Genomic DNA, 26,249 nt, shown 5'->3' on the forward strand with positions numbered 1-26,249 from the left:
TCATTATATTTTTCATCATCCAAATGAGGGGCTCCTTTATTTGGATTTTCTAATATAGACAAAAGACGTTTGAACTTTTCGATCTAGGGGTTGTTCAGGGTCGTCGGAGAAAGTCCAAGGTTACTGGAGGAAGAGACTTCACCGAGAAGAAGAAAGATCGATCGTTGTTAGTCGGAGATAGTGGCCAAAATTAGGAAGAAGAAAATCCTAAGTTTTGGGAGAGGGGAATTGCTACTTTTCAAAGTTTGAAAACTTTAGGTAAGGGTGAAATTGTTAGTTTTTGAAACTTAGTAGGAAAAATATAATGAATTTTATGTTTTTTTAATTATTTTTGTTAAATAATGATTTTGTTCTTAACTTTAATTGAGTTTTTTAACAGAATTTTGTTTATGAGTGAATGTTTAGATTTTCAAAAATTATAAAAGATTATTTTGGGATTTCACTATACCTTTGATGAAAAGTAATGTTTTTGACCTTTGAGATTTCACTATACCTTCGTTGAAAAGTAATGTTTTTGACATTTCGTCAATTTTATGGTAAAAACATGGATGAGCTTAAAATATAATATTGAAATGAAAAAATTATCATTTTATAATTTATTTTACAAATTCATAAAACCACTCTCTGCTACCATTTACACCACTATCACAATTTTCAGTCATTATCGGCAACATCATCACCACTTTCTATCACCATTAATAACTTCAATTAAATATTCAATCAAACATGAATTGAGATCTTAATGTATCACCTATAAATACACATAGATAAGTTCATTTGTGAGTTTTAATAAAAACAATGGAATAGAAATAATCTTGCTGATGACCTTCATAATTTCTAATTTGTATAATTAATGACTAATGATGAAATTTCGAACGTTAGTTCAAGTAATTAAGCGAAATAACTCGTGAAAGGGTAGGGTTATACTAATGTAATTATTTTTTCATGTGGAATTAAAGTTTGATTAATATGATCTTTTTTCATATGAAAAACTTAAACTAAAAATTATTTATTTTAGTTTTGTCCGATGAGAACCTAGATTAAGAAATACCCGTGGTAAACTTTCTCTGGTGAAGTTGGACATTTTTAAAATTTTAATGGATTTTAGTAAAAAGTATATCTGAATGGAAAATGAAATTTTCGAATTAAAAATATTGATTGAAAAAAAGAAAAAAACACAAGGTGGATTTTCGGAACTACAATGCCAATTAACTAACAGAACCCTCAGCTGTACCATATATAAATAAGCCAATCCAAACAAGAGCGCCAAAATTTTAATTTTCAAAATCAATTGCCGTCTTGTACTTCCGAGCTGAAATGCGAACTCGCTTTCTGAATACCGATTACTTCACCTCCTCATGTTCTCCAATCGAAACCCTAAATTTCCTAAACCTTCCCGTTCCTTCTCTGCCTCCTTCGCAGTTAGTCTCCTGCAAAGACGAACTTCTCCGCTTCGATGACGTCTTTGACATATCTCTCGAGATCGAGCAATTGCCGATCCTTTCCGCTCTCTCCAAGTTCTTCTCCGAAGTGATTCCTCAAATAACTGATGTTGATTGTCGCCAGTTTGATTCTCTATGTTCGCGGTTTAGAAAAGGCTGCGACGATGAGGTGAATCGGCATTTTTCATTTTAATTTAGTGATCAAATGAAGCTGTGTGATTATGATACAGAATCTGGTTGATAATCTGACCTTTGAACCGAATTTAGGTTTTATTTAATATTAAACGGAAGATTAATTTGCAGTTTTAGGCTATGTATTTTAAAAGAAATAGAAACAATGGAATCATAAAAGTCCAGAGTTATGTTTCATGTCATTTAAGACTGGATCTGTAAAAACATAAAAAAGAGGTATGAGATTCTAGATTCTTTGGCCATTTCTTGTTGAAAGGTTCAGTTATAGGGAAGTTTTTTCTCCACTTAAAAGCATATGAAGTAATGTTATTGCTTGTTGCCAGATTAAAAAGAGGAGCTGCTTCTTGCGCATTTGAAAGCGTGCTCTGAGGAGCACAGTAAAATACTGTTTTCTTTTTCATTCCAGTTATAGTACTTCAAATTGTGTTGACTTAACTTAATATCCATGATGCTGGTAAGCTTGTGCAAAAAGGAATTGGCTGCTGTTTTGAAATCATCGCAGATTTCAAAGAATAATATCAATATATTTTGAGGTTTGGCTAAACATAGATGAAACGCGGTACCAATCATGTAGAAAATTTCTCTAAAATTAGAAATGGTCATTAAACCATATAAAATGGTTAAAAAATCTGATGAAGAATTCATCTAAAAATCAAACATTAGGGAAGATGAATGAGATTAACCGTTAAAACGAAAAAGCAAAGTGGATGAAGCAATCATTTTTAATCCAGCCTATGTCTATGAAGTCATGGAATCAGATTGAAAGGATATTAGCAATTCTAGGTTTTTTCTTTTATAGTTTGCCATTAACTGGAATTGATTTATTTGACTTGCAGGAAGTATTTGATATTCTTTTTAAAGAGAAAGAACATGAGAATCAGAGAACTTCAGAATCAGACACTATGGAGGTTGGATCTCCAAAAAGGCACTGTTAATACTAAGTTTAATTCATGCTTTTCTTGGTCTCCTTGGATTCCCTCCAAAGTTTAATTAATGTCACTGCAGAAGGATATTGAGACTGCTGCTGTTGACAAGAATGCACAAAGGGTTGAAGTAATCCATTTTGAAACACCAGAGCTGATTTTATTCTTGGTATAGTGAAAATCTGTCCAACATACTCTGATACAATATGCTTCTGTATATCTATTTTAAAATATTTTAGCTAAGTAGTAAAGTTTATTTGTTTCAGGAAGATGTTTCCATTTTCGATAACGAGGACATTTTGGTTGTATTTGGAGCTCCAGAGCTTGAAACCAATTTAGTAAATTTCTGAACCATATTGTTAATCATAGTGTTTTTATGCCATAGAATATTAGAATTTAATGTCCCTCCAAATTTATATAAACAGTTCAGGGTAAGTTACCTTTTGAATTTCAAAATCCGATGAATTATAGGTCCTGTCTATAAATGTGTAGATGTATAAGCATATTAACATTGATCTATAGTTTTCCATATTTCCTATTAATATCCTTGTCGGTGTTTTGCATGATTAATAAAGATATTTTTAGAATTTACAAGCTTACTATTGAGTGTTTATGAAAGACTTGATTGTTGTGTACAACTTTGAATTTCGAAGCATATCTCTCATTTTGTTGGTTGCTGATAATTTGTTGCAAGCTTTACAGTGTTATAACCACAGATTTTAAGTTTGTCAGTGCCTATTTACAGGGCAGCAAAGTTTATTTATTTATGCTTGAATTCAATTCTATAAGCAGAAAGTTGACAGCTTGGATTTTAAATATGCTCTGACAGCATATAAATGTGAACTTTTTTCAATAATGTTACACTGGCCGTTTTATTGCAAATGGCACATGCACAAGTTTTTTACTCCTGTTTGATTCTTACTGACATTGCCCAAATTCTAGAGTGAAACGACTATAAAATGAAAGGGCTATTTCACAAACTCTTTTTGCTGGCTGAATGATGAATTTAATTTAGAAGAATCAATAACAATGTTTGCAGCCGTTTGCATCACTCGGTACTGGCCTCACAACCTTAACATGCAACTTATGTAAGGCCAACACAATTTTAATGTAATTCTCACATCCTAAAAAGTTGCATGTCATTTTCTTTCTCATTTAAATGGCATTGTCAACCAGATCAATCTATTCAGAGTGTTCGGAAGGGTTGAGATTTTGTTTCTTGTTTTCCCAGGAGTTTATGAACCTCTAAACTTAGGTTTTTCTTGCAGGATATGGTCATGCAAGAGCTTGCATTACAGTATCCTAATGAGGTTGAAGAATCAGTTTATTCAGTTGAAGATGTTGCTTCGGACTCCTACATGGAGCAAAGTACTTATATCTCAGAAGATGATGGTCCTCTACCAGGCCAACTGCTCTTTCAGGGTGGCACATTTCCTCTTTTAGAAGTGGATGAAATAAGTCTAGGTAATTTGACAAGCGTGTCTGCAGAGGATGAACTTCTTTCACTTCTCGAAAACATGGAACATCAACACTGGAGTCTAAAAGATAATTTGCTGATTAACACCAAGGAAATTTTGGGTTCTGTGGACCATGATATCTTAGATCCTCTTTCAGATCTTGATTCATCAAAGCAGTGCCTTGACTCGGAGCTGGCATCAGATATGTTCCATAAAGCGGACTTTATAGGCATGGTGGACAGTTCACAGCTTCAAGAAAATTCTGAATCTCATCTAGGGAAGGTCGATGGTGCTTGGCTGTTGTCAATAAGCCCAGTGATATTTCAGGAATTTGAAATATTTGATACGGATTCATCTCAACTATTTGAAAACTTCTTCAGCACACAAACAACAGGTGAACCCATTGCATATGGTTGGATGTTCAGGGATGACATGAATTTTAAAAATTACAATGAGTTGATCATTAGTCATGAACTAACTCTAACAGATGAAACATTCAAGTCTTTTCCCATACCTGTTCTCTCCGATCATGACAAGATAAGATCAATATACACTACGATGGAGGAAAAATTAGCAGAATTAAGGCCACAGCCGTTGTCTGCATCTGATGGGATATACTTGGATTGGCATCTTTTGGAAGGAGATAACTGCAATTTTAATCTATTTTGTTGTCAGCAGAACATGTTGGAGGCAGAGTCAAAGATTGAATTTCATATTGCAACTTCAGATGATGAGAAGTTAGTATATAGCTTCATTCTCTCTGATGATTCTTTAATTGGGCAAAACATGGAAGAATGCGATGAATGGCTGAAAATCGATTGTGATGGAACTTCTGTGCTTGATGATCATCTTATGGGAGTTGCTTCAGGGAAGTTATACCACAACGGAAGTTCAAAAGAAGGAAAAATGAAATCATCAGTTGAAGAAAATACAAAGGAGGCTTCACTTTTATTCAAATCTATGTCACGGTTCGATGATCTAGACTTTTTCTTGAATCCAGGGAAAGCTACCACTGGACAGAAGGGTGAAGCCACAGTCAAGGAATCTGAGACCGCTGTTCCTTCCAGTAATCTGGCAGCAGCATGCATGTCCACTGGCTTACAATTGGAGCAGTGGAACGTCATATTGCATAAAGTTGTGTTGTCAGACAATATTGTGGCCCTAATTGATATCTTTGAGAAGAGTTATCTAGCCATTGTTCAGAATGAAACAGAGCTGAACTCATTTGCAGCAGTAGATCATTTTAAATTGCTTAGCCTTCCAAAAAACCAGCTGATGGACTGCATTACTGAAAAGATTTTACAGACAGCCTCTTGCCGTGTAGATGAAAAATCTGCAGCACTTGTCACTCTATGTGCAATCAAACAAATGGCTTGGTTCATCTGTTTCTATGGCATCCATACAGCTCGCATTTATGCAGATAAGTTATGCAAAAGCCTGGACTGTGTGAAATCAAGATTAGGGTTACTGCAGTCACTTATTGTAGAAGCAGATGTGAAGGTTGACAAAGAAATAACTAGATCTCATCCCTCTCTACTAGTTATTCAAGGAATTCTTCAGTCAAACACTTCCCAGAGTAATTTGAAAGTACTAATTTTGGCTGAGCAAGTTTTCTGGTGGTCATTGAAGCGTTTGGTAATGTCCATGGGGTTATCATGTAATGAGCTACATAATTTTTATACAAATTTGGATCAACAGGATTCCCTTCATGATAGTGGGTCTAAAAGGTCTAAAATGGATGACCTGCTGAATTCTGACTGCTTATTGGTATCTCATGAGTAAGTTGTTGATCCCCATTAACTATAAATGTGTTTCATTTGCTTATTGTAACTTTTCAGTGATTCATTTTATGTCCATGATGATTTCTTTGATGCAGCCCATATCATTATATCAGCTGTTCTAGATAGTAAAATTCTAATACACAATGATCAGTTGTCCTTAATGCTATTACAGAACATCTAGAAATTTGAGTTCACATTTTTTGGATATTCATTGGATATGAGTTTTGTTAAAATTAGAATGGATGTGGTTCTATGATTTCATTCTTTTGATATACACTGGATACAAGTTTTAATTATCTCACTGATATATTATGTGACAAAGAGTTTATTATGTGCATTCTGCTAGTAACTGTTTGAGTTATCTCTACTTAATATAGAGTATATTCTAGCTTCCTAAACTTTCGTACTTACTAGAAGAGGATACATAACTAAATGGGCCATGCAACTCACTGAAAGAACAGGGAAAGTGTATATATACTTAAGCCTGGAATGGGAGGAGGGGCTCCTAGAAAATGCTTGATAAATTTTGATCAATTTGATGCACTGATTTGATCTGGATTTGATTTTTTATTTGCTTGCTATAATGCTTCCAGATTTTGGGTGATAATGAAAATGTTATATGTTCGAACAAAGGTCTAAGCTTACAGATATCATGAATTCATGATATTTTTAGTCTAAGGTGCATTATATGTACATGTGTGATAATATGTTCATACATTGAATTTTTGTGGCATGAATATGAATAGACCCCTAAATTCAAGGACATTTGCCCTGTGATTGACCCTTTGAACTTTAAATATAGCACAATCTCTATGTTAATAGAATGAATCATTTTGGTTTAACACAATCCACTGGTGTGCTTCTATTCTAGGATCACCAGCCTATTGTAGTTTATCTATCAATATAATGCACAACATTTCAGTACATCACACCTTAATGAAATGAGGCACATTTGTCAAGTTATAATTATATGGCTTGCAGATGGTGATCTGACTGCTTGTGTATGGACGATGATATAGATGCTTTATACAAGTATACTATTTAGGACTATTGAGCCTAGTAATCTGTTGGGATGTTATATTGACCATTAGTTATCACTTTTACTAATGAATGCTACTAATTTTCACTGCTTAGCCGTGAGGATTCCATGACAATATATATATTAAGTGTTTTTCCTCCTGAAGGTTGGTATCTGCATCTTTTCCCTTCAACAAATTTGGCCTCATCTTGGAATACGGTGGTTCATATGGCTTATCTAGAATATCCACTCTTTCCCCAAATGTATCTGGCTTACCTTGTCTTCATTTCTTAAAAGTGGAACTGGAGAACTGTAGTGCTTCCAGAGCACTATGTGAGGGTGTTCATATGCCCCAAAAGATAGAAGTGGTCAGTCTATCTTATTCATTCTTCATGCTTGGGTATATAGAAAGTGTTCATATTCTCATTGATCAACTGCTAGCATTGCTCTAGTTAGTGAACTCTAAATTGTTTGTTCTCCATAAATTCATTTTTGTTTCTACTTGCATAAAAATGTTGCATTAATTAGAAATAAATTTTAGGATACTAGATAGACTTAGTATTTTTTCATAATATTTCTACCAAAAATTTGTTGGGTTACATGAATGTTTGTTGGCGAACATATGTTTGTCATTGAATTTGCAGGAATAGAATTTTCCTGCAATTTACAGAAGTCAGGTAAAGGCTGACTTAAAGGGACTCTCTCTGGTCATGTGTTGGATAGAAAAAGGGTGTTTGTCTTATATTAGTCCAATTGTTTGATTTTCTACTTTAACGTGATAAGTCACTTGGAATAAGCATACGGTGATAACTGAAAACTAATTGACTCTTTCATAATATTTTTCAAGCTATACATAGAGACTAAATTAGGAAGTTATTGCATGAAGATTGGTTAATCTAGAATTTGTATAACCTCTTCTTAATTGGTTCAACCACTACATGGGCACTAGCTGTATTCTAGGATTTTTGCTGCCTTTTCCAAGTTAAATATATTTTCTTATATTGTCCACATGCTAGCTTACATATTCGGAACAATGCACAGCCACTCTGACAAGATTTATATCCTAGGGTGAAGAGTCTCATTCTATCTCTACCCTTAATGAGGATATGAGTACTCAGCAGTTGCTGGAAGTGCTAAACTTTGTACCACTTGAGGACAGACATTACATCAGATCTGAGGAAGCTGCAGAAGTAGAAATTTGTCGTATGCCTCCTTCAGTTCCTAGTTCACAATTGGCAAGGGATTCTGACCACATTCAGCAGTGCATAAGTTACCCTGATACAATCATAATTGTGAATACTCAAAGTATTGATAAGGAAATGATAGCATCCAGGAGAAGTACATACCTAAAAATTCTTGCACTGGAGAAAGAAGGGATACAGGTTGTGGAACGTGATGTAAATCTGCCTGTGGATATAATAATTAGTTCTGCAATTTGCCTAATATGGTATGATTCTGGAAACATTGGAAAGAAATCTACTGCTTCAGATGAAGCTTCTTCATGCTTACCTTTGTGTGTGGAGAATATTGCCACAAATGTTTTGACCTTGCTAAGCTTTACTTTCAGTGCCTGCATTCTGGTAATTGTGATACTTTGCTTAAATATTTCTACTTTTAGCTTTATCTCATGCATATAATGATAGTTTGGACAGTACCAACTTTATTGGGTTGGCTAGGGAAGGTTTTGCTTTTCAAACCATTGAAACCTCTCATTGCAGCTCCTTTTTTATCAATAAATAAGCTTTGGCACAAATGAAGACCTTGAAATTGTTTGCAAAAGAAATTATTCAACATTACCTAATATTAGGTCAATCTTTGTTTGTCTTAAATTTATGATCATTATATGACAGGCCTGACTGATTTCACAAATGATTAGAGGTAGAGGTATCTGTCTTAGCGTTTCTTTTAAAAAATTTGGGATCTAGTAATCAGATTTTTATATGTTTATCGTGATAGGGTAGATAGATAATTGAGAGATCAAATAAATTTAATTGATTTAAATAGTGAAGCCACTAATTATTATAGTATTTGTCAGTTACTGGTACTGGTTCATTTCCAATGGCCTTGTACTGATAATTGACTTTCCTTAATTCTTTTCCAGGTCTTTGAAGGTGAAATCAACTTTATTTCTACCGTAATGGAATCCTCGGATGAGCTCTATGCGGCTGCAGCAAGCCTGGGACTTGATTTACAGTTATTTTGTTCCTATTCATCCGAGTTAACCGATGAAATTATATTGAACTGCATTGGATATCCCATTAAATTGACTAGGGGCTTATTACCTAAAATGCCTGAGTCAGAAACTCTTGCAGAATCATTTCTTACCAAGTTTCCTTCAGTGAACCCACTGACAGCTCATGTTATGCTGACTTCCATAGTCACACTCATTGAGTTCCTTCAGCTTTCACTTGAGAGTAGAATCTCTGTGATCCAAAAGTATCATGTTCCTAATGAAAGTATCAATCTGTTCGGTATTTTGTGCAAATATGGGGAGCGTGATGATTCAAAATCTATAATGACAGACTGCTCATCTTCATTATCTTCTGGGCCAGACTCAGATAAGTGTCATTTGAATATTGATTCTCAGAGAAAACGACAAAAATGCTTTTCTAATCCTGAGAAAATTGATGTACATATGGATAAGTCGATGCATTTGGAGCCCTTGAACCAATTTACTGACAGCATCTTGGATACATCTGGAGTGCCTAAGCCCTATGATTCTTGGAAGGATTATTCAATATATGGAGACCATGCTAAGCCTAGCTCATCTTTAGATGATTTGTTTGATATTAAACTGGACCTGGATTTTGACACGAGGATGAAACCTTCCAGACTCTCCAAGGTATCTGATTGTCAGAGCTTAGAAGGTCCTCAGATCTTAAATGAAACAAATGATCCCAATTTTTCTTTGAAAGATATATTGTTGGATAAAAATCAAGCATCAGAAATTGCTAGGATGAACAAGTTGGATTGGCATAACATCAGTAAGTCTAGCAATCTGCAAGAGGACTTTAAAGGTGAAGTAGTAGACTTCACTTGTAGTCCAGTATCAGGTAAGGAATTCTATTCTGTGCCTAAATCTTCATCCTTCCTTTCAGTGCCTGAGATGGAAAACAATTCCATAGGGAAGTCTAAAATTGCAAGAAGACTGTCATTGGGTAAAAGTGGTCACCCTACTTTCCCAACAGCTACCGAGGTCAACTCTGGTTCAAATGTATTTTCTGGTAAAGATCTGAGACAGACTTTACAAGGAACTAATGACCGTCCAGATACTGATTACTATAGAGGCAAATTGCCTTTAGAGCACCGCAAAAACCTCTTAGAGGAGGTTTTAGAATGGAGATTTGCAGATTCCAAAGGGGTGCCATTCCAAGAAGAAATGGCACATTATAGTAGAACCCCACTTTCAAATGCCATTCATTCAGCTAAAGCACAACCAGATTCACCCTGGACAATGGAATTTCTGAACAAAATCAGGGAAAAGAGCAGATTGCGGCAGCATTCCCATCCATGTGATACAGCTGCCCCATGCTTTGGGGCTTCAGGGAATACATCAAAAGTTATTAAGAGAAGAAGTCCATCTATTCTTGAATTTTTCAAGTACCAAGGAGGCAGCATTCCTAAGAATTTACCAGAACAAAAGAAACAGAAGCGATCTAAACAATCATCAAGCTCTTCAAAGAACAAAATGTCTTCAACTTCATTTCTTCCTATATGGACACCTATTGACAAGAGAGCAAGACAGGTTTGTATGAACTATCTATTGTTATGTATGTGCATGCTGAGTGTATGTATATTCCCACTCACTTAAATCACACACATACATTGCTGTGTATTTATACATTTAGTTTCCTACAGACTCTGGCTTTTGCAACTAACGAAAGTGATGGCCAAACTAAGTTGGTGTGGAGTGATGGAAGTGCCCATGCTTGGAGAAAAAAGTTTCAGAGTCAATAAATGGAGTGAGAAGCCGTGCATAGGGACTCAAATCATTTTGAATGAAGTTACAGGTCGGTTCTTTGTCAGAACTTAGTATTTAACTCTTGAGTGAAGTACCATGCCTGCAACAGTTAGTCTTTAGCTTGTCAGAGTCAACTGGAACAGTTGTTTGAAGTATGTATCTAAATAACTCCTATAAGTAAGCTCCAATTTTACAACTTTTGCACTGTTTATGTCAAATGTATTAAACTAACTTGATTGATGTTCTAAGTCATTGCTACAAGAGCTTAGTAATCAGATTCATTGTTGACAGTTTGAAATGATATTCTGATTGATTAGTACATAGCAGGCATCTTTATCTATCTGTCTCTCTTGATGTGTACTTGCACTTGAGCATGCCTGTGGCAATCAGTCGAGTCTGAAAATAAGGTCCTTTTGCTGATAGTAACTGTAAACCTTAAGATGCTTAAAACAGAATCAAAGGACAGGGAGAAGGGCTTCCATTTACACTAATCAATGTCCTCTTCAAGAGTTCAAGGCGAAAAACAAAAAGGAATGCAGATATCATAAATTCGCACTCATACAGCTATAAGATCTATAGGTATCATTAACATAAACTAAAGTTATTGGCTGATAAGTTCAGTGTTAAAGTTGTGGAGTGAAGCTAATTTTGTTTACATTGGAAATATTGATCCCTTTAAACTTGGAGTGTGGATCAACATCTTTATTAATAATGAGTTTTAACATGTTTTGAGTTTCAATTGTCAAAAAGACTTAAGCTAATTTAATTTGGATACTCATTATATTATATACCCTTTTATTTTTCTTTTTCTTCCCACTGTGAGACCTACTTATCTCAACAGTTTGTGTACATTTTACCATTGAAAAAGCCAGATATCTTTGAAAAAACAATAATTAAGCTTGTTTAGGTGCATATTTAGCCCTATATTACGTATTGGGTGCTCGGTTCCATGTCCATGTTTTTTCTAGTAGTTTTGCTTTTCCTACGAATATGTATGTTTAGTATGTTTCACTCATCAACAGGATAAAGTCTGCTTGATCAAACTCTAGCATAACAATCTTACCAAGAAAAACTGCATAAAGAATTATGCCGCTCCATTGATGGAAAATTTTCAAATTTCAGTTCTTGCAAGTTTGCAAATTCTAGTTCTTCTTACCATTCTTGAGATTTCTTACAGTCATTACAAGTTCTTGCCTTTCACCTTCCACCTCAGCAAATTTGAGACTTATTTCTGAATATCTCTCTTGCATTTCTTTCAGCTCCGTTTCTATACATTTATTTTTTTCCTTCAGTATTGTCACTTGAGTTAACAGTTCAGTCTTCTCTGCATCTCTGGAATGGGAAGTGGGCGATTTCAGCCCTTTCTTAGAGCACATCTCGTCCTTCCTGTGAAAAGTGGGAAAGGAATAAAAAAGACAGACCGTGATTAGAAGTGAATGTAAACTTCTTATTACGTATATCTCTAACTGCTCCATACTGACACATACAGATGGGACACAGATGGAAAATTGCAAAGGTCTGAGCAAAAAAGAAGTGAACTAATATACCTAATTGAATACTTGTACCCATCAAATGGTGGTACGTCAACCTGTTCCATGATGCTTACTAGTTCTTTAATCATGATATTGAGATTGTTTTCTTTTAGCAGAGCTGGATTCCCTGGAGTTTCCGTTGCTGCTTCCTTCCATGTCGATTGGTCCTGTTGATTTGGTAAACTAGTCAGTTTAAGTTATATGCTTGAACTGCATGCCAAAAAAATTAAACATATACGCCATTTTGTCAAGTCATATCTTAGAGACATGTAGCACTATATGCATTGTGTTTATAAACATGACATGCATAAGTGTAATTATATTTTATGTTTGATTAAAGTCTTGTAGTTGAATAATCACCTTATGAAATCCCAATCTTGCTTTCAAACTTGATATAATTTGCATGTCTGAAATTGAAGCTTGATTGCTGTAGTTCTTGAATTTTTTCTCTATACTGGTTATTCGCTCTTCCTTCTTCTGTAGCTCATTCTTCAACTGAATAACCTGTTTTCTCAGGTTATCTTTCTCAAGTTCTTCCCCAGTCAAGCTACTTTTGAGTTCACTTTGCTGGACTCTTAGAGTCTTGACTTCTGACTGCAAATTTCCTATCATCATCTCCTTTTCATCCTTCAAGGACTTCATCAAAATGAACTCTTTATGTGCTTTTTCTGCTTCCTTCTTTGCTAAAGCAAATTTCTTCTCCAAATCATCCTTTTCTTTATTCCATCTTCGTATCAGAATATCAGTTTCACCCACTGACAATTGCTGTTCCACATCACCTCTCAGCTTTGTGTTTTTTTCTGCATCAGAGGACTTATGCTTCTCCCTTTTAAGGTTCTCTATCTCAGTCCTTAGTGTTTGAATCTCCATTGAGGAAGCTTCTTGCTGGTCAGACTTATGATTTATTTCCAAAGACATTTGCTCTATTTGCCTGGAGAGCTCTCCATTCTGATTCTTAATTAAACCAAGCTCGTCTTTGGCTTTCTGCAGCATTTCTTCCAGGATTTTTTTCTGCATGAGCAGTTCATTTGATTCTGTCATTGCTTTTGTGGCCACCTTCTCACTGTCATCAATTTTAGATGCCATTTCCACAGAAAGTCTTTTGAATTCTTCCTGCAGCCGCTCAGCTGTAACAGCATTTTTCCACCTGGTCTTTTTCAGGGCCTCCTCTGCTCGAATAGCCCTCTGTTCCTGCTCTGTTTTGGCACATGACACAACATCCAGATTGTCTTCAAATTCTTGTGCCTGCTTCACCAGTTCTTGCTTAAATTCCTTGACCTGTCTTTCACGTTCATTAATGGCTATTAAAGATTCTGAGTATTCTTGTGACTGCTGTTTAATTTTGTCCTCCAATCTCTCTACTTGTGATTTAAGTTCCTCAACAGTGGCCAAAAGCTCCAAGCATTCACTTGTCTTCATCGATTCTTGCAGCTGGTTTTCCTCTAACTTTGAAGAAAGATGCTGATTTTCTTGTTTTAGGGCATCACAGTCCTTGGTGAGTTTTTTGGCATGCATCTCTAGTTCCTCCGAATGTTTTCTGTAAAACTCTATTTCACCACTTTGGTCTATGATTTTTTGCTTCAGCATTTCTGCCTCTTTTTCATTATTTTGTATCTTGGCTTCAAGTTCTAATAGGTTTTCATCAAATTTACTTGTTTCATCTACCTTGCTGGAGAGAGCAGATATTTCCTTGTTTTTCTGCTCCAACATTTCATTGAGATCTTTCACCACAAGAATCAACTCAGTGTTTGAATCTTGTGTCTTCTGCAGTTGCAACCGAAAATTGGCATTAATTTCCTTTTGATGATTGAGCTCTTCTCTAATTTCTTCTTGTGCAACCCTTAAATAATCATTCTCTGCTTGCAGCTCGCTTTCAACTTCTGTCTCAGCTATAGAGTTTTGTCTTCTGAGTTGTTCACATTCTGTTTTCAGTTCCTCTCTTTCTTCAATCAAGCCAGCAATTTGTTTCGACTGATCCTGCATCCGTTTGTTCTCCTTCACAACCTGTTTCCGAAGAGTTTGTAATTCTAGTTCTGATAGTTCTACCTGCCTCATCATAATAGCCAATTCACTTTTGAGATGAGAAACTGAACCATCTGTAACGTCTTGCAAGTCTCTTGGAAGGGTATCTTCTAGGCTGTTTGTAGAGTCAACTAAACTTCCATCCGAAACTGAACCAACCGACCAGTCTGTGTTTGATCTCCGGTGTGAGTGTTTTTTGCTTGAAATGACATTGGCTATTCCCCGAGGAGGCATAGAGTTTTGTCTGACAGGTGATTGGATGCTTGCAGGATCCAGTTGAATATTCTGCTCTGAATCGCTGTCCCAGATTGATGCCAATGTAATAGCAGAGCCAGTGGATGCTCTGAGGCTGCAGATTTTGTTGTCATTCTGGGATGCCATTATATTCAAGTCCTTATCCTGCAAGAACAATTAGAATCACAACCTTTCATGATAGGCAATGTGCTTCTCTATTTGTAGCGTTAAAATCGTTTTCGGTCGGAATTCTAATCTTCGAAAATTGTTCTAAAAGAAAATTGTCAAGGTAAATGATAGGAGACAATACTTCTTCAAAATTTTGTTGCACTCCGTCTATATTGTTCTCTTGGTTCTTCAAACTAGGGATATTATCTCCATTTCCTTCAATGGCTCTGAGATCAGTAGCTCCATGAATCTTCTCAATTGTCAGCTGTCTCCACAGATAATTTACTATAAATGAATCATTGCAGGTATTTACAGAACAAAAATTGAGAATGGAAGAGAGAACTACTAACATGCAAAATTGCACCAGAATTCGCAAACTTTAGCGGCAGAGATACAGTTAATGGTTCAGTTTCTGCTGCAAAATCTGCAAGATCAATTGAAGCTTCACCGAGGAAATCTGATTTTGACGATCCCTGCAACAGCCACAAGAATTGGGAAGGCCAATGAAGAAAGGTTCACTCAAGAAAGGAGAAATAAACAAAGAAGCTGAGATGATAGAACAACATACACTTGAAACAACGAAATGGTAAATTTTCTCATGGATTTTCCCTGTTTTAGAATCCCTTGTGAGTTTCACCGTTACATAGATTGGTCTTTCCCACAAACAAGTTCCATCTTGGACTGCAACTTTCTCCATTTTAAAAGCTGTTTTTCCAACATCTTCAGGTACCAAAGAAATCATCACAGCTGATTTTTTCAACGGTGGCACCTGCAACTTCAACAAAACCAGGTGAGATCTTGCACCCATGAAACCTCTAAATCACTTTATCTCATAAAACCCATTAGGCTACAAGGCAAATGATGGTTTACTTTTTGAAGTGTGAAATTCATAGTCATACCTGAGTTGCCTGAAACTGCAATTTGAAAACAGCTTTGAACTTGTCCTTGTCTTTCCTCCATGACTTGAACATTTTTTGGGTTTCGGAAAAAGCTTCTAGTTTTTGTCAGTCAATCTTTGTTACAAGTCTCCACTCAACTCACGGAGACTCTGGCAAATGATCATGCCGCTTCTTTGGAACTTTTTGCAGCAAAATTTAGAATTTTGTTTACAAACGAGAGCAAGCAAACAAGAGGCTCCAGTTCAGTTCAGCTTTAACATGTCAACTCCAAAGTCCATAAAAAATGGCTACATTGCAGAAACAGAATATAATCAATAAATAAGAGGGTGTGTTATTTTAGCCTGACATAATTAACTGTATTTTTATATATATATATTTTTTATATATAATTTAAGTATATTAATTATGTGTCATTATATAGTTAAATATTATTTTATTTTTTATTTAAAATGATTTAATTATATAATGATATATTATTTATATATTAAAATTATATATCAAAAGTATATATATATAATTTATAATATATTATTTCCTATTATGTAAACCAATTAATTCATTTTGTTCCCTTGTGTAACTTATTCTGTTTTCCTAGCCAAGGATTTAGGATTCAGGTTATGAAATAAATTTGTGTATAATTTTTACATTAAAATAATACAAAATATAATTTGTTCATTTGCAGGGACTAGGGAGAATCGATTATTGCTTTAGAGTAATGATATACTTTTCTTTTTGGTGCAGGAAGGCACGAGGTGCGCCTTTATGACCCTCAGAAAAGCCTGGTTGAAATGTCTTCTTCACCAAAACCAAAAAGTAAGGGTTCTTTATTATAAAGGTGAAATTCCATAATGTCATTCATGAGCTTCTATTGTTCCTTAGCTGTAAATGTCTAAGAAAAAGTTGTTTCAATAGGACGTTATTGTTACAATTTTCTACGACTTAGGTGAGGGTAGTTAATACCAAAAACATATAATAAAACTACGTGAAATATTTTTTCCAGTATTGCCCCTATTGGATGGGTCCCAAATAGAGTTTGGATTAAAGTTTTTTGATAATCTATTAAGATAATATATTTAATTTATTAATTATATGATTAACCATTAAATCTAAGGTATGATATGTTTAGTATAATTAATTCAATTTTAAAAAAACTATTTGATTTGAATAAGATTATTTGTTATCAAAAAATATTTTTTGAGTATTTATAGTAAAAATTAGATAATATAATATTATATGATTAAATTATTTAAATTAGAGTAATATTATATGTATATAGTTTTGAATATATAATTTAGTATATAAATAATATGTCAACCCAATCATATATATATCCAATTATATACTTAAAATTATGTATAGATATTTTTATTATTTAAATTAAAAATAAAATAATATTTTATCATATGTTAATAAATTATTTAAATATTTAATTAAATAATCAAATGCAAATATATATAATATTACTCAATATATTATTAATACAAGTCTGATCCTATGTTCAAATCTTTTTTTTTAATAGGTTAAAAAGTAATGTTATATTTATATAATTTGAATATATAAATGATATATTATCATATAATTAAGTATTATTTTATTTTTAATTTAAAATTATTTAATTATATAATAATATATGAGTTATATATATAAATTGTGTAAAAAAAACATTTTGAAGTGGAGGTATAATTTGATTGAAAATTAAAAGATCTTACTAAATCAATCCATTAGGGACCCATCAATTTATTTAGAGGTGGTTATGGAATATGATATTCTTTGAGAATAATAGTGTAATAATGATTGTGACGTTATTGGAAAGGCCAAATCATGGAAGAGTGACTGGACTTTAATTGACAAGTGTAAATTAATGGTAAAAATAAGTGTTTGATAAACTCATTTGTAGGGACAACAGTCACATGGCAGGAATGATATCTATTATTAACACGTACAGCCTCACCAAAGTTTCCAGCATTTTTAAATACACAAATATGCCTTGATTAAACGAATTTGGCTGACTTATCACTTCCCATCCAAATTATGAGAAAAAGAAAGACTCTCACGAGTCGTTTGGTTGTTATTAGAGAAAGATTATCTTTATATTTTACTATTTTTATTATTTTATTTAATTTATTAATAATAAAATATTATATTAAATTAATGAGAATATAACTGATAATATAAATAGTAATTTTATTATTATTTTATTTTAAATATTAAAAAATTATTAAAATAATTTTGATTTTATTATAATTATATTTTGATTTATTAATTCAAGATAAAAATAATTTTATTTTTTAATTAATATAATAAATAATATAAAAATATTTTAGAATAATCATATTCAAAGATATTTAAGTAAAAAAATATACTAATATTTTTTTATTATATTTAAATAAATGCAATAATTATTTATACATATTAAATTTTATTAAATATAATAATCATTTATATTTAATAGTCTTTTAAGTAATTTTTTTTAAACTAATTTTTTTAATTTTAGTAATAAAATATTATTCAAATTAAACATTTTTTCATTGTTTAAGATAAAAAGGTAGAGTAAAATTACATATAAATAAGTTGTATAAATTAAAATATAAGTTTGTAATTGGGTAATGAAATTATTTATTATTTTGTGGAGAGTGGCAACAACATTGTCAGGTTTGGGTAGACAACAACAACAACAGGGGTGGACAACTGGGAAACTAATTAAAACAACTAAAATTCAAAATCCAATTAAAAAAAATAATCAAACCTTAATAATTCCAACAATCCCAACAGCGATCGTAACTAAGTTATTCAAACTAAATTCAAACAATTTTTATTAATAAAAGTGAATAATAATGGGTGGACACATAGAATTTTCAAATTTAAAACAGTGGAAAATTATTGTTTGATAAAAGTTCATATGAGAAACAGTCATTTGGTCATTGTATTTCATTCCATCTTTACTTAGTTATAAAAATAATCCCTTCTCCCTAACTTCATTTTTGAAAATTTGTTTGATATTTGGTGCAAACCTGCAAATGGTAGTTAAATGGTTTTAGAATTAATTGAAATTGGTACTAAGAGAAATTAATAAGCTAATGATACTTTTGTACCCTTTTATATGACTAGGTGTTACGAAAAATAATAAAATTATGTATATATATAACTTCTAATATATAATTAAATATATGAATAATATATTCAAATTAAAGATAAAATAATGTAATGTTACATTATTCAAATACCTAATTATTAAGATTTTATTCACATAGCACCGTCATTTGAAGAATATAGATTATTGAGAAAAAAACAAATATAGATTTATTGAAACCCTGATGGGATGGTTTGAATGATAAAAGAAAAAACTCTATATGTAAAAAATTATAAGTTTAAGTTTTTTCTAACGATATATAAAAATTAAATTATTTACTTACTTGATTCAGTGGTTATATGATCAATTATTGGATTTGAGATTTATCTTATTCAATATGATTGATTCAGTTTTAAAAATGACGATTTAATTCAGATGAGATTTTATTCTACTGAAAAAGAAAAGATTTATTGAGAACCAAATGTAAAGTAATTAATTTAAATATTAAACAAAATCACTTGCACAATTAATTATATATGTTTTACGAGTAGCAAAGACAACACACAAATTAATAAAAATAAATATCTCAAATATAAAGGTAATTCCTTTTATATTGCAAATTGTTTTGGTTTGATGATTAAAATTCATTGGAACTAAATAGCAATAAAGTAATGTTATATGAATAAAAAATTATGTATTATTATATAATTCGATAATAAAAAATTAAAAATAAAATAATATTTATTTATATAATAATATATTATTATTTATATATAAAATTATGTATAAAAAATATACATATAGTAATATCGAGATCTACATTTATTGCTAGATGGGTTGAAAAACACGTTTTTTATTATAAATTTTCTTTTTAAATTTTAAACAAAATTATCCCAACCACAGCCAATATCAATTATTATTATATGGTTGTGACATCCCTAAATGTGTAACTTTCTCATTTAAATTTCACCAACGTCATTTTTCTCTGCATTTATAACAAGTCCCATTATTACTCCAAGTACTCATTAATTCATCATCCAAAGATCAATTAGAGAGCCAGAAATAAAAATGGCATATCCTCAACCGCCTTTCTCGTATAAGGGTTGGGTTCGAACATAGTAAAACTTCAATTTAAATTAATTCAAATTCAATCCAATTTAAAAGGAGTTGAATTTGAATTTAACCTAAATTTGATAAGTTTTTTTTTTCATTAGTGTGAGTTTAACTCAATTTAAGAAAAGTCGAGCTTGAATTCAATTACAATATCAAAATAAGTTGAGTTCAATTCAATATCTTAACTAAGTTAAAATTAATTAAAATGATGTCATTTCGATACATACTGGTTAAAATAAAATTGTTATAGTTAATTCAAATTAAACTTTTCTAACCTTCTGAGATTGACAAACCGAACATTTATAAACTCAAACTCAAAAATACAAACCTTATAAATTCGAGCTTGAACTCAACTTAAACGAGATCATTTTGGGTCCATTCCAACCAAACCAACGCGTGACTCAATTTAAATCAGGGTCTACCTTATAGCCCAACAAACTCATAAATGACACATGTATGATATGATTTTAAAAAATTCCATTTTAATTGTAAAAATAATTTGACAATATTTTTCTAGTACTAGGATAGAAGTGAGCAAAAACCTGGCACAAGCTAAGTCATACAGGTCCCAAGGGTGAGGCTAGGGATGCTTGGCTTGGTTCAAACTTGAATTTGGGTTGTCAAATTGACGAAAGTCGAAAAATTATATTATTATATTTTAATGTCAAAGTTATATAATGTCAATTATCTCATAAAATATAAAAATAAGATTTAAAAAATGTAGATATCTTTTTTAAACTTATAGAAATTTTAATCAATTCATACGTTAAGAGTTTGTAAACTCTTCGAAATCATCAAGCTTAAACATAGTTTGAAAACCAAACTCAACGTATTCAACTCAATATTAATCAAGTTGCGTCCAAACTACTCACAAGCAACTCCGGTTATACCTCCAAGTGAACTGAGTCCTGAGAAATGGACAACAGAACCAAACCAGGTCGACTCCCCAGGGCCCGAGACTCTCGAGGCTGGCCCTCTGAATTAGGACCAAACCGAAGTAGCTACTCTTTTCAATGGACAATTTACGAAAAAAAAAGCCCTTATTCCCAAGAGCTGTCCAAGCCTTATCTTTAGAAACAAGGCCCGAGCCAGGTCTGTCGCTGAGGACCCAGGCCCATCAGCTGACAGGAACCTAATGACAAGGGCCGGGTTCGTCCGGGCCCATTTGCCCAGCTCTAATCCATGCTGCTTCTAATATCTCAGCTCCTGTCATCGTTAAATTTGTACTGCATATCGTCATGCTAACATCTTAATTGCTGACCTGGCGGTAGTACAGCCACATACAGGGAAAAAAAGTCCGGCAAATACCTAGTTGACATCTCTACCGCACCGTTTACATGGCAATGTTACACTTAAAACAAGATTCTACCGGAGTTGGGATGGATTTCGGCCCAAAGAGTTAAATCTTTTAATTTGAGTTCTATTCGTATTTTAATTAAATAAATTTAAATTAAATTAAATCAATTTTTGAAATTAAATTGGCTCAGATTATATCTAGAGAGAATATGAAAATATAAAAAATAAATTTGAAGATAATTTGATAAAGTTCTTACTATGAAAATAATTGAATTTTCTACAACTAGAACAAAAGTATATGTCTAAGAAACTACACTAGAACATTCTTCAATCGAATTAAATTCGAGCAAAATTGAACAAAATACTCTTTAGCTCAAGTTCAACGCTAATTAAAAAATAAATCAAATATTTTTATTCAAGTTCGATTCAAATTTTAATCAAATAAATTTGAGCCGAATTAATTTTTGAAACCGAGCTGGCTCGGATCATATCCAAGCCTACATTGGAGTTAATTTCCGGTTCTGTGCATTGCCCATGGAAAAGATTTAAGCAAAACAATTTCTTGAAAGCCGATTAACAGATCAGCTAAAACAGAGAAATAAAATGTGGGGAAGATGATTGTTGAGAAATCAACGGCGGAAAATGAACCACAACTGCCCATCTTCCCCTGGTTAGTTTTGCAGGGAACTCTTTCGGATACGTAGTGCATTCATCATGGCACAACGCCGATACACACAATCCCTGCTTTAACATTAGAAATACGAAATTACAAACGAAATTAATATAAGAAAAAAAAAAAGACTTAGAAACGTAAAGAAATCAGAAAACCTTCTCAAGGTTAGGGTTTCTCCATTACAGTGACGGAGGCGCAGGGTGTCATATATATAGCGTTTATGGGGAGGAGGGTGCAGAAAATTAGGGTTTTATCAATTGTATTGAAATCACTTAAATGCCCTTGGAAAAGAGACGGACGAACGGGTAGGGCTGGATTCGAGCCGAGCCGAGCTCGGCTCGCAGCCAGCTTGGGCTCGGCTCGGTTTTTTTATGACCGGCTCGAGTTCGGCTCGAGCTCGACTCGAGCTGACTCGGCTCGGCTCGAGTTCGGCTCGTTTTCTGCTCGGCTCGTTAACGGCTCGGCTCAGCTCGTTTTTCATATCAAAACGACATCGTTTTGTGTATATATATAAATCAAAACGACGCCGTTTTGAATAAAAAATTAAAAAAAAATTAACCGAGCCAACCCGAGCTAGCTCGGGCTCGGCTCGAGCTCGATCGAGCCGAGCAGAGCCCGGCTCGTTTCGGGCTCGAACCGAGCCGAGCCGATCTCGAGCCCGAGCTGGCTCGGCTCGAATCCAGCCCTACGAACGGGGCGTCGTTGAGAAATTTTAACGGCGCCTTTTATGAGAATTAGTTGATATATTATAATGCTGGTACCTATGGAAGTTTGATTTTGTGTTTTATCATGTATTGGAATTTTAATTTTATTAATAAAATTATGTATATTTTATTTTTGATATATAATTTAGATACATAGATGATATATCATTATATAATTAGATAATTATAAATTAAAAATAAAATAATATATAATTATACGATAACACATTATTTTTATATTCAAACTATATATGAAAATTGTGTATACATGACACCTTCTTAAGCATGAATTGATCGAGTTTACAGTTGGTTAATTTGCTGCTGGTGACCTTTTTTAACTTATAAATTTTCTTTTTATTAATTCTATAGTTAATATAAAAACGTGATTAGAGATAATTCTAATAAAATTTTGCTAGTCAAATTGTTATTCAATTTCAATAAATATTATAGATTTAATAAAGGGGTTTTTACTTTGAGCAATGTTACGTGTACAGACCTTTAGTACACAATTTGAGTATATAAATAATATATTATTATGTGATTAGATAGTATTTTATTTTTAATTCAAAATCATCAAATCACATAATGACATATAATTTATATATTTAATTCATATAAAAAATTTGTATGTATAATTTTATTATTTTTTTAGTAAATATAGTATATTTGATAATAGATTTCATTAACATTTCTGGAAAATGGGTTTAAAAAAAAAATCTTTCTAAAATTTTATGGATAAAAAATTGTTAGTAGTCAAATTTTACAGATAAAGTTAAATTTAAGTTGACAATGAATTTGTTGGAAAAGTCATTAGAAGATCTAAGAGAGAGGTAGAAGAAAAATAAAAATAATTAAAAAAATAAAAATGTCGTGGTAGAAGATGATTTATTGATGACTTCTACACATATATTTTTGTATTTTGTAAAGAGTCTCACTATAAATAAAGATTAAATAATACGTTTCATTCAAACTAAAATTTTGGTTATATCATACATTTAAGATTGATTCAAAGAACTTAAACTCATTTTTTTAAGTTTAAAATTTTTATTTTTTATAAATATTTGTAATTTGTATATTATAATTATTAATTAATTAATTATATCATATTATAATTTTTAAAAATATTATAAATAATAAGAGGCCAACCTATAAGTCTAACACTTAGGGGGCGTTTGGTTTGGGTAATGTTTGATTACTAAAATAGAAAGATTATCTTGAAGATAGATTACTTAAAAGATTACTAGGTATAAATGATTACTATGTTTGATAAAATTTGATAGGTATAAATAATTATTGTGTTTGGTTAAAGGTAATAAAAGATTACTAGTAAATTATTTTACTTAAATGCGTTTGAATATAATTATTTTTAAATATTTTTTATATTATTTGTCATATTAATTAAAAATAAATTTATTTTTATCTCAAAAAATTAATAAATAATAATTTTTCTATAATAAACTAAAGATTACCTCAGTAATCTTTAAATACCTAAGGTGAAGGTGGTAATCAGATTACCACCTATATTACCTGCCACGTCAGCATTGGTAATAGAAGATTACTGTAATATTTTATTACTGACAAACCAAACAAGGGAATAATAGATAGATTACCAAGGTAATAATAAATTCTCCCAACCAAACGCACCCTTAGGCTCACAATCCAATCCTGAAAGACCTATGAGCAGACCCTATTCTGCTAAAAAATTAGACCAAGTCTTTTTTTCGGATTTTAAGTTGGGCCTTTGTCCAATCTGATCCAATTAACACTTATAGGTAGAACTAGATTCGAATCGAATCTATTCAAACTCAAACTTAAGTTATCAAATTTTTTAATTAAAAATTTTGTTATAAAATAACATTATTTTGACTAATATATATTAAAATGATGTCATTTTAATAACAAAATAGTTAAAAATTCAAGTTCAAAACGAGCTGAGTCTAATTCAAAATGAGTTCGAGCTTAGTTTCAAAGAGCTCAACGAGCTCAAACTCAAACTCGAATTCTATTATATATAAATAGAGTTGAGCTCAAACTCGAACTGGAATCCAGCACTACTTCTAGGGGTGTGTGTATTGACAACTAACAGATAATGTTAATCCATAAGTGATTGGACAAAATTATGTGACTGCCTTTGAGATTTGACAAAATTATGGGTCATCAATTGTTTGACAAAGTTGAAAAACGTGCTATCTAAAAATTGAAGCATCGATGAGAGAAAAGGAAGGAGCCACTACCCCAAAGTTAAGCAGATTCATAATCAAACACCATGGTTTCATCTCTTATATAAAATTTTGTGTACGAATAAATTTTATTTATTTATTTATACAAATTAATATTATAACATATGATTAAATAATTTTAAAATAAAAAATAAAAATCACTTATTATCAATAAATCCATCATTTTTTGCTTAGATTTTTTTTGATCGAACGCTTCCAACTTTGAGACATCTCATCACCTGTATGAGCCCAAAGCACAATCATATTGGTTGGATCCTCTTGGGTCTTTTCCAACGGTAAAAAAATGAGAAAAAATAATTAAAAAAAGATTAAAAAAGAAAAATATAAAATAATTAAATAAAAACATAATTTGTTTGTACTATTAAAAATATAATTGATATCAATAAAATTATGTATATATATTTTTATATATAATTTGAACATATAAATTATATATTATCATGTGATTGAATAATTTTAAATTAAAAATAAAATAATATTTAATTATATAATAACACATTATTTATGTATTTAAATTATATATAAAAATATATAAATATAACATTGTTTAATCAATATAAGGACATTATATATTATACAAAACAAAAAAAAAAACCTCTTTGATAATTAGAACTAATATATGAAACATATGAGTAAAAAAAATAAATTTTCAAACGTTTAAATAGTTTTAGTAAAATCCCGGGGGGACATAGTTATTTCGCCTGAAAAAACAAGCGGCGCAAAACCAAGCCCGTAGTTAAATCATAAAACTGCGGGTGTATGGAGAGTTTTTATAATGACAGCCCATAACTGTGACACTTGACCCTCCTTGGACAAGTTGTTAGAATATTTGACCCTCACAAGCCCACCATGTGGCAGGGTCTGTTGGCTGTTTGGTAATGGACTGGTGCCCACCATTATAAATGCCAATAATGCTTATCATTTTTTAGACAAATTACTGGCGGGTAGGGTTGTCAATCAGTAATTTGATTCGGATTTGGTTGATTCAAGTTGAGGCTTATAAAAAAAATTCTTATATTTTTCTGCTTAGGTTGGTTTGCTAAAATTTTTCTCGTGTCAAGTTTGTTTCGAGCTCATTCTTACTTGGTATGTAATTTTAAAAATATGTAAAAGACTCTCACAGTTGTTTTTATTTGTTTAAAACTTGGTAAATACAAATTTTTTCATAATTTGGACTTATCGGGTTTTAAACTAGAATAACTTCTATTTACGTCCAAGCTTAATAATTTGTTAAACAAATTTTTAATCCAAACCCATTTAAAACCCGATTTTGTTCTATCCAAAACGGATTTTTCATATTGACAATTAGACCTTAAGTTTGTTTGACCTAAGAAGTTAACATTATGGAAATTGAATAACGTATTGTATTATGTATAAAATCCAATTGTATATATTGTATATTATATCATATCAATATGTTTTTTAAAATAATAAAATAATAAAAAATTAATTGATACGAAATTATTTTAAAAAATATCACATCATCATTAAAAATTTAAAATTTTGTATACATACTTTTACTAT

At 31.9% G+C, this 26,249-nt stretch overlaps 2 protein-coding genes, 1 long non-coding RNA gene and 1 other non-coding gene across 4 annotated transcripts; 1 reads left to right on the forward strand and 3 right to left on the reverse strand.

Moving 5' to 3' along the window:
* The first annotated feature begins 1,245 nt into the window (after positions 1–1,245).
* On the forward strand, positions 1,246–11,095 carry LOC123225983 (protein SHORTAGE IN CHIASMATA 1). Its single transcript, XM_044650386.1, has 9 exons — positions 1,246–1,611; positions 2,471–2,542; positions 2,640–2,726; positions 2,824–2,895; positions 3,826–5,792; positions 6,980–7,181; positions 7,881–8,393; positions 8,915–10,558; positions 10,672–11,095. The coding sequence occupies exons 1-9, from the start codon at positions 1,318–1,320 to the stop codon at positions 10,768–10,770; spliced, it is 4,950 nt and encodes a 1,649-aa protein (XP_044506321.1). The 5' UTR covers positions 1,246–1,317; the 3' UTR covers positions 10,771–11,095.
* Positions 11,096–11,833: 738 nt separating this feature from the next.
* On the reverse strand, positions 11,834–15,937 carry LOC123225984 (myosin heavy chain, fast skeletal muscle-like). The gene is made up of 7 exons (XM_044650387.1): positions 15,630–15,937; positions 15,299–15,499; positions 15,081–15,203; positions 14,873–14,995; positions 12,667–14,727; positions 12,322–12,473; positions 11,834–12,160 (listed from the first exon to the last, which is right to left on the reverse strand). The coding sequence occupies exons 1-7, from the start codon at positions 15,699–15,701 to the stop codon at positions 11,917–11,919; spliced, it is 2,976 nt and encodes a 991-aa protein (XP_044506322.1). The 5' UTR covers positions 15,702–15,937; the 3' UTR covers positions 11,834–11,916.
* A 5,754-nt stretch (positions 15,938–21,691) lies between these two features.
* Positions 21,692–22,023, reverse strand: LOC123226580. The gene is made up of 2 exons (XR_006504350.1): positions 21,937–22,023; positions 21,692–21,849 (listed from the first exon to the last, which is right to left on the reverse strand). It is a non-coding gene; the product is annotated as an uncharacterized LOC123226580 (long non-coding RNA).
* On the reverse strand, positions 21,710–21,856 carry LOC123226622. The gene has a single exon (XR_006504371.1). It is a non-coding gene; the product is annotated as a small nucleolar RNA snoR135 (small nucleolar RNA).
* Positions 22,024–26,249: the final 4,226 nt, after the last annotated feature.

The sequence above is a fragment of the Mangifera indica genome, chromosome 9 (genome assembly GCF_011075055.1).
Source record: "Mangifera indica cultivar Alphonso chromosome 9, CATAS_Mindica_2.1, whole genome shotgun sequence".
Lineage (NCBI taxonomy): Eukaryota > Viridiplantae > Streptophyta > Magnoliopsida > Sapindales > Anacardiaceae > Mangifera > Mangifera indica.